At 46.2% G+C, this 9,655-nt stretch overlaps 1 protein-coding gene across 1 annotated transcript; it reads left to right on the plus strand.

Annotated features, from left to right (window-relative positions):
• Window positions 1–5,041: 5,041 nt before the first annotated feature.
• Window positions 5,042–7,732, plus strand: LOC116972506 (cyclin-dependent kinase 5 activator 1-like). Its single transcript, XM_033020286.1, has 2 exons — window positions 5,042–5,249; window positions 5,829–7,732. Exon 2 carries the CDS (start codon window positions 5,911–5,913, stop codon window positions 6,817–6,819), a length of 909 nt encoding a protein of 302 aa, XP_032876177.1. The 5' UTR covers window positions 5,042–5,249; window positions 5,829–5,910; the 3' UTR covers window positions 6,820–7,732.
• The last annotated feature ends 1,923 nt before the right edge of the window (window positions 7,733–9,655 follow it).

Below are 9,655 nucleotides of genomic sequence, written 5' to 3' on the forward strand. Positions count from 1 at the left end.
TTAAAATTGAGTGGGTTGGTGCAATATTGGTGCCATATGCTGCTAATGTCGTTATCAGATATTCAGTGTTAAAAAGAGAAATAAATCACAATAAAAGTGAAAAGATGTTCCTTCCACAGCGTGCGGGGAGTCTAGCCTGGATCAGCACGGCTGAGACACCAAAGTGAAGTTGCGGGGAAGTTTACAATGTTTTTTTATTTAATAATGTTCCTTGTCTAATCTGACATAAAGTTCATCATTGGATATAAAAATCGGAAGAAATGTAAATGTGTGTGTTATATTATTATATACAACTATATCACATTCATGTATGTGTGTTCTTTCCAGCACAATCTAATCAGTTGTATGCTCGCTGAATAAAACCATCCTTAAGTTATATATCATTTGTAAATCTTGCTTAAACAAATTTACTTTTGTGAAATACTTAATTTAGATAACCCCACCATTTACAGATCTCATTCCACTCTCTGGCTATTGGGAAGACCAGGCCCATTTTATTGTTGAGAAACAACTCCATAGACACAAAAACATTATGTAACATTCCAGGGCTAGAGCAACTGGAATCTTCATATTGCTATTATTTTCCCAAATACTGCAGTTGTGAACAGTGTGATTAGATGAATGAATTACAGAGTGCAAAACAAACTCAAACACAGCATATGAGCCATTTAAAAAGAAATTATTTAAAAAACATTAAAAAAGAAAATTACCAGTCAAATGTTATAAACATTTCATTCTTTAAAAAGAACTAACAGAGTTATGAATCTAACCCTATATCACACACACAAACTGTTCCCCCGCAACGTTGATTATGCTGCGAGTCGGGTCGGGTAGGTTCCGGTTACTACAAAATCAACTCAAACACAGCTTATGAGCCATTAAAAAGAAATGATTTAAAAAACATTAAAAAAGAAAATTACCAGAGTCAAATTTTATTCTTTAACAAGAATTAACAGAATTATGAACTAACAGAATTATGATTCTAGCCCTATATCACACACACAAACTGTTCTCCCACAACGTTGATTACATTACGAGTCGGGTCGGGTCCGGTTACTGAAATGGACAAAAAAAATGCCCATGTTCCGCTCCGTTGCGTACTATACGTCAGCCCATTGCATTTCACAGGAGTGGCCTATCTTGCTCCGCTATAGGATCTTTGGTGGATATTTTCAAGGCAGAGATAGATAGATTCTTGATTAGTACGGGTGTCAGAGGTTGGTGGGAGAAGGCAGGAGAATGGGGTTAGGAGGGAGAGATAGATCAGCCATGCCGACCCACAGCACGAACACCATCATTACATTTGCAGACGACACGACCGTGGCGGGCGGGGCTGATCACTGAGGGCGATGAGTCAGCTTACAGGGAGGAGGTACAGAGGTTAATAGGCTGGAGCTCAGAGAACAACTTAGCACTCAATACCAAGAAAACAAAAGAGCTCATCATTGACTTCAGGACGAAGCAGGGTGACCATCCCCCACTGCACATAAACGGAGAAAGAGTGGACAGAGTCTCCAGTATAAGGTTCCTGGGCACCCACATCACAGCAGATCGCAGGTGGTCAACTAACACACACTCCCTGATGAAGAAGGCACAACAACGGCTTCACTTCCTAAGATCTCGACCCGAAACGTCACCTATTTCCTTCGTTCCATAGATGCTGCCTTACCCACTGAGTTTCTCCAGCATTTTTGTCTACCTTCTAATTTTCCAGCATCTGCAGTTCTTTCCTGAACATCTCATCCCGCACATCACTTGTTTGCCCTCAGGAAAGCGTTACAGGTCGATCAAATCACACACACTGTTTCTACCCCAAGACCATCACCCCTCTGAACACTGCACTGAACACACAGCCCCCATATACTGTGGAATATTGCACAATTTGGTTTGGGAACAGCTCTACCCAGGACAAGAAGGCTCTGCAGAGAGTAGTGCGTTCGGCCGAACACACTATGGGAACTACACTCACCCCCCTGCAGGAACTATACATCAGTAGGTGCAACTCCAGAGCCAACAGGATCATGGGGGACCCCTTCCACCCCTGCAACGGACTGTTCCAGCTGCTATGGTCAGGCAAACGCCTCCGTTGCTATGCTGTGAAAACGGAGAGGATGAGAAGGAGTTTCTTCCCAGAGGCCATTAGGACTGTAAACTCCTACCTGTTTTTAATTTGTGTCTCTGTGATGTCTTTATTACTTGTTATATTCCGATTATATGTTATTCCGATATACTATGTAAGGTGTCCTTGTGATGTTTGAAAGGCGCCCATTAAATATTATTATTATTATCTCACCAGGGACTAACTTTACTGGACCATTTTACTGTTGTGTGGTGTCTTCTTAAAATTGGTTTCTCTTTTTTTTATCCTCCCATAAATATGTAATATGTGAATATGTGATTCTGTTCCATTCTGTTTGTAGTTTTTTTGCACAATCCACAAGCATTGCCACTTTTCATTTCACTGCTCATCTCGTATGTGTATGTGACGAAAAAACCTGACTTGACTTGACATCTGGCTTGGCGACGTTTTTCTTGCTATTTCCATTGTCGTTATTTATTTATCTGCTACGCTGGAGCTCCGTGCGGGCAGCGCGCCTGATATTTTATCGTACGCATTTACAATGACACTAAAGTGTATTATTATTATTAATATTATTAATTTTTATTAACTTGCGGAAGCTGGAATCTTGAGCAAAGCACCAAGTGCTGGAGGAACTCAGCAGGCCAGGTAGTATCTGTGGAGGGAATGGACAGGCAACACTATGGGTCAGGCACCTTCTTCAGACTGAAGAATAGAGACACAGTGGTCCTCCACCACAACCAGAGAGCAGTCCTGAACTACTAACTATCTCATCGGGAACCCTCAGACTATCCTTGACCGGACTTTGCTGGCTTTACCTTGCACTAAACGTTATTCCCTTATCATGTATCTGTACACTGTGAATGGCTCGATTGTAATCATGTATTGTCTTTCCTGCTGACTGGTTAGCACGCAACAAAAAGCTTTTCACTGTACCTCGGTACACGTGACAATAAACTAAACTATTGTCACATGTGCAAACGCACTGTAAGATTCTTTACTTGTATACAGTCCAGTGAAATATCGCCATACCTCCATTTTCATTCTTCTTTCCCAAGTATGGCAGGGTGGTGCAGCGGTAGATTGCTGCCCCACAGCACCAGAGACCCGGGTTTGATTCTGACTACAGGTGCTGTCTGTATGGAGTTAGTACGTTCTCCCCGTGACCTGCGTGGGTTTTCCCCGGGTGCTCTGGTTTCCTCCCATACTCCAAAGACGAACAGGTTTGTAGGTTAATTGACTTCAGTAAAACTGTTAATTGTCCCTAGTGTGTGTAGGATAGTGCTAGTGTATGGGGTGACTGCTGGTCAGCGCGGACTCGATGGGCCGAATGGCCTGTTTCCACACTGTGTCCCTAAAATCTAAAGTCTAAATTCCTCCTCAGCTCCTTCCTAATGATACATCCTTTAATTCTGAGGCTACGGCCTCTGGTCCTAGACTCTCCCACTAGTGGAAACATCCTCTCCACATCCTCTCTATCCAGGCCTTTCACTATTCGGTAAGTTTTCGACGAGGTCCCTAATTGCTCTTCGTTACCCATCACCTCTCAGCAGCGGTGGAGCCTCGCTGGTTGGTGGAGCCTCGCGGCCTACAGTGGAGCCTCGTTGGTTGGTGGAGCCTCGGCGGCAGTGGTGGAGCCTAGATGGTCGACCCGCGGTCGGAGGCTATGAGGGCATGGAGGGGACCGTCGTGAAGTTGGGGGGGGGGGGGGTAACAATGAAGGACCAGACCCAGGGGGGTACTTTGCACCTTCGTCTGTGCTCTTTATGTGGTGACTATTTGCATACTATTCGCAAGCAAAGATTTTCACTGTGACAATAAAGTATCCAACTCCATTCCACTCCCGATGGTGAAAAATAGACAAAGTTGGCAGGTTTGGCCTGGGTAGCCCATCTCAGTATGGTACCAACCCAGAGCTGGGAGGTGCTTGCCATTTTCACCCCACTCCCTGACTCTCAGCTGTTTGTGTGAAGGGGAAGGTGGGTTTAAGGCAAGGAGTGTGGTGCTTCCTGCAGAGTGGGAGGTAGGAGAGAGAGAGAGAGGGGCAGAGAGAGAGAGTGGGAGAGAGACTGAGAGATAGAGAGTGGGAGAGAGACAGAGTGGGAGAGAGACAGAGTGGGAGAGAGACAGAGTGGGAGAGAGACAGAGTGGGAGAGAGACACAGACAGAGAGAGACACAGAGAGAGAGAGAGTGGGAGAGAGACAGAGAGAGAGAGAGAGAGCGAGTGGGAGAGACAGAGAGAGAGAGAGTGGGAGAGAGACAGAGAGAGACAGAGAGAGAGAGAGAGAGTGGGAGAGACAGAGAGAGAGAGACAGAGAGAGTGGGAGAGAGAGAGAGAGGGGAGAGAGAGAGAGAGTGGGAGAGAGAGAGAGAGAGAAGGAGAGAGGAGATACGAGAGAGATCGGCTCATCTTCTAGTCTCTCGTAAGAAAGACTGAGGAGTGTTGTTGGTTGTAGGACCCTCTCGAGAGAGAGAGAGAGAGACACACAGACAGAGACAGACACAGACAGAGACAGACACAGACACAGACAGAGACAGACACAGACACAGACACAGACACAGACACAGACAGAGAGAGAGACAGACAGACAGAGAGACAGACAGAGAGAGACAGACAGAGAGAGACAGACAGAGACAGACAGACAGAGAGAGACAGACAGACAGAGAGAGACAGACAGACAGAGAGAGACAGACAGACAGAGACAGAGAGACAGACAGAGAGAGACAGAGACAGAGAGAGTCAGACAGAGAGAGTCAGACAGAGAGAGTCAGACAGAGAGAGTCAGACAGAGAGAGAGTCAGACAGAGAGAGAGAGAGAGAGAGAGAGAGACAGACAGACAAACACAGAGAGAGACAGACAAAGACAGAGTGAGAGAGATAGAGGGGGGAATGCAAGCAGAGAGGGGGGAGAATGAGAAACAGAGCCGAGAGCAGTATGACCGTCTCTCTCCAGCATTTCACAGTGTGCAGGAGAGAAAGGGGGGGCTTGTCAATGACTGCAAGCCTCTCCAGACAGCTGTGAGCAGGCGGAGCGTTGGAAGAATCCGTCTTTCTGATGCCTTGTCTTCTCGATGCTGTATCTCTGCCTCCAGGGCGATCGGAAACCGCTCTCCTCCTCACCTCGGGGGTTTATTTTAAACAAGTCGCTCGCATTGCAACAAACGCAGGTGAGAATCGAGGCGCATCCCTTAATTTCGCCTCTTTTGATATATTTTGTTTTAAATCATACACATCTTGCGGGGCTGCTGTTGCAATATAACTGGGGGGGGGGTGAATATTTGTGCAATTAATCGCATATTTGGGATTTGGAGTGGATTGAATGCTGATTTCTTTAAAAGGTGATTAAATCCCTTAATGAGAGGGGCTGCTGTATATTGATTTTCCCCTGTGTGTGTGTATCAGTCACCGCCTTGTCTTTATCTCTCACAAGCCGAGGCCACTAATCGATGATAATCCAATCTCCAGATGCGTTCTGCTTTAAAAGGGCGCAGAATCGCTCCTCTAATATTAATATCAATATATTTTTTCTCTCGGTGTGTGTGTGTGTGGGCCTTTTTTCAACCATTCTTGCAAAGGGCCCTTTAGAAATTGGTCGAGATTTTTTTTTGCTTTGCCCTTGATTCTGCTAATTGAATCCCATTTTCTTTTTTTAAAAAATCGTGAGTTGTAAATTTGCACCAATTAATTGTTGGGGCGATTGGTTTTGTTTCATTCTTTCCTCACCCCTCCCCTGTCTTCTCTTAAAGGCGCCGACCTCCACTAGCCGAGGGCTGGATTGATAATTGGTAGACCCAGGTCGAGGGAGGACTACCTTGAACGCATATAAACATGGGCACGGTGTTGTCCCTTTCCCCCGGTTCGCGGAGGTCTGCTCTATTCGAGGACGCTCCAGACTCCAAGTCCATGGGTTATCATGCCATCCACAGCGATAGCAACAGAGGCAGCGAGCAGAAGGGCTTGAAGCGCCACTCCATGTTCATCCCGGCTTTGACTTGGAAGCGCCTGGTGGCTTCCACCAAGAGGAAGGGCTCTCGCAAGCCCGACCCCAGCAACTACCAGCAGAAGAAGAAGGAGGTGGTGGACCTCAACAGCGAGAACGTGAAGAAGTCCCTCTCCTGCGCCAATCTCTCCAGCTACGAGCTCCAGCTGCCCGCCGACTCCCTGGCCTCCAAGAAGCTCTCGACCATCAGGAAGATCTCCTCCCACAGCGGCGGGGTTGGGTCCCCCAAGCGGGTGATAGTGCAGGCTTCCACCAGCGAGCTGCTGAAGTGTCTGGGCGAGTTCCTCTGCCAGCGTTGCTACAGGGTCAAGCACTTGTCCCCCACCGACCCCGTCTTGTGGCTGCGCAGCGTGGACCGCTCCCTCTTGCTCCAAGGTTGGCAGGACCAAGCCTTCGTCACCCCGGCCAACGTGGTCTTCGTCTACCTGCTGTGCCGAGATGTGATCGACGGAGACCAGGTGGCCACCGAGCACGCCTTGCAGGCCACCCTCTTGACCTGCCTGTACCTGTCCTACTCCTACATGGGCAACGAGATCTCCTACCCGCTCAAGCCCTTCCTGGTGGAGAGCGCCAAGGATGTCTTCTGGGACCGGTGCCTTCGCATCATCAACGCCATGAGCGGCAAGATGCTACAAATCAACGCCGACCCTCACTACTTTACCCAGGTCTTCGCCGACTTGAAGAACGAGGGGAGTCGCGATGGCTTCAGCAGGGTTTCCATAACTCTCGACCGGTGACTGGCAGAGGAGGGAGGACGAGGAAGAGGGGAGACCATTTCCTCATTTGCCAGTGTGGTAACTCGCCAGGGGAAGATATTCTGGTGTCTTTAAAAACAAGTTGGCCAACGAGTTTAGCTGGAAACAAGAGGGGTTTGCTGGTGTCTTTTAAACAAGTTAGCCTGCCCCCCTCTATCCGCTTTGTACAGGAAGCTGTTGTGGTCTCTTTAACGTTGGCGTTCCAACACATTGAGGACAAAGTGCTGGTGAGACCTTTGCAATATTGGGCACCAAATGGTAGAGGTTACAATTGCAGTTTCGACATTGGGAATATTGGGCACACAATTCTAGAGTAACAATTGCAGTTCCTTATGTCTGCATTGGAGGTATTGGGCACCGATTCTAGAGTAACAATTGCAGTTGGTCTCGACATTTGTGAACATTGGACACACAATTCTGGAGTAACAATTCCCAATTCCTTGTGTCTGTATTGGAGATATTGGGCACCAAATGCTAGAGTAACAATTGCAGTTTCTCGTCTTGATATTGGGCACACAATTCTGGAGTTACAATTGCCAATTCCTTGTATCTACCTAAAAAAATGTTGAGCATTGTTTGTGAAGGGGAAAATGATTTTCATTTTTCCTTTTTTTTTGTATGAGAAAGAGGTTGAATTGCAAAGAGTTAAAAATGGGTATCTATCTGTGCAGTGCTGTTCCACCTTTTTGTATGGGGACCCATAGGTGTTTATCTCTGCACTCTGTGGACCTGCCCCTTGTTTTTTTTTAAAGGGTAGAAAGAAGATGGCATGTCTCATCTCCATTTTTGAAGAGAGGATCAGTTAATTTGAATGGGAACATTAAAATGATTGTACACAGTTAATTGTATTTTTTTTTTTAACATGCATGGAAATTGCACAACAAGGCATCCAAGGGGAAACAAAAATATTTTAAACCATTTTCACTGGTGATTGAAGGTTTTTTGGGTAAGTATAATATTCTGGTAATGCCAATCTCTCTTTAAACAGCTCCACTCGGTATTAAAGGGATTTGTGGTCCTTCACAGTTTTCTAAAAGCCTTTAAATTGAGAAAGTGCTGTTTACAATGATCTGTCAATACTTCATGAGGTGCGGGAAGGAACTGCAGATGCTGGTTTAAAAGGAAGATAGACACAAAATGCTGGAGTAACTCGACATTTGGGACGGGCAGCATCTCTGGAGAGAAGGAATGGGTGATGTTTCGGGTGTGCAAAACGTCTGAAGAAGGGTCTCGACCCGAAAGGTCGCCCATTTCCTTCTCTCCAGAGATGCTGCCCATCCCGCTGAGTTACTCCAGCATTTTGTGTCAATACTTCAACGGGGTGATGGGCTGGCAGAGGTGATTTTCCCCACCCCCCTGACGAATCTAGAGTGGACCTCTTCCTGCAGTTTGACTCTGGGTAGGGTGACACGATATCCTAGCAAATGCACGCAAATTAAAATCTCTTCTTCATTCTGATTGTCACTTTCAAACTGCAGGGCAGATAGCTTTTGTTGCCCTATTTCAAATCACTGCAGCAAGTCCAAGAACCTTGTGTACGAAGGAGCTGCAGATGCAGATTTGTACTGAAGACGGACACAAAATACTGGGGTAACCCATTGGGACAGGCAGCATTCATGGAGAGAAGGAATGGGTAACGTTTCCATTCCTTCTAACGTTCCATCTCTCATCAGAGATGCAATCCAACTCCAACTTTGGGGTAAGGAAGAGTATCTCGACCGAACTCAATGCTGGGTGCTTGTAAAAGGCTCATATACCTGTTTTGGTTATAGTGGACACCAAATATCTTTGGTGGAAACCTTCCCCTTGCCATTAACAGAACCAAGTGCTATGATTCTAAATCAATGAACTATACCTGCTGGTCATATCTGCCCAAATTTACACAAATAAGTCTACATGAAGCTGCTTCAGAGTTTTTTTTTCTCTTTGGTCTACATGCTATTGTTATTATTTCATAGCGGGACTCCTGTGGTATTGTTCAAAGAGTGGACCGGAGTTCCTGATACAAAGCTAGCAATACACATCTGCATTTTAGCCATGTCCCTGCTGTTGCCATAGATCCTACGGAGAAATGGATACCTCCAAGCCGTCATGGGTGTTTAAGTTCTTTGGCTCTTGGTCAAGAGAACCCATTATTAGTTTTGGGGTTAAAACAGGGCTGGAGTAACTCAGCGAGTCAGGCAGCATCTCTGGAGAAAGTGGGTCGGTGATGTTTTTGGGCTGGTTAGCCTCCGTGTTGTATGAATGGATTTGAATTTTGAAACCACCTACCTTGAATGTGCCTGATCTGGTTGACCACTGGGAGATATCCCCCAGAGGTGCTGCCTGACCCGTTGAGTTACTCCAGCACTTTGTGTCTTTTTTTGCTTGTTGGGGGGGGGGGGGGGGACCCCAGCATTTGCAGTTCCCCGTGTCTCCTCCGTGGGTCTTGGGGGTGGTCTGCACTCTTTTCTCATGGTGGTAATGATATGGCTGAGTAGGATTGGATGCATGTTTGAAAGAGGAGTCTTTTCCGGTTTTGAAGATGGCCGGACCCTCCATCCGATTCCAACAGGACATCTTCGGAGGCTTTGGAAAGGGGTAACTTGGGGTTTGCAGCAAAGAGGTTTACGCATGTGGGAAAAATAGAAGGGACGCTACTTTTTACTTTGTAAGTGAGTCAACATTACAGAACATCCTCTCTGGCCCCTTTGACCTTTCAATGAGAAGTCAATTTGACCAATGCTGCTAATACATTTTGGAATATGCTCTGTAAATTTGACACTGCGACGAATGTCTTGGAAAGTTTTTTTAAATATATATTTAAACCGTTGTCAAT

The sequence above is a fragment of the Amblyraja radiata genome, chromosome 4 (assembly GCF_010909765.2).
Source record: "Amblyraja radiata isolate CabotCenter1 chromosome 4, sAmbRad1.1.pri, whole genome shotgun sequence".
Classification (NCBI taxonomy): domain Eukaryota; kingdom Metazoa; phylum Chordata; class Chondrichthyes; order Rajiformes; family Rajidae; genus Amblyraja; species Amblyraja radiata.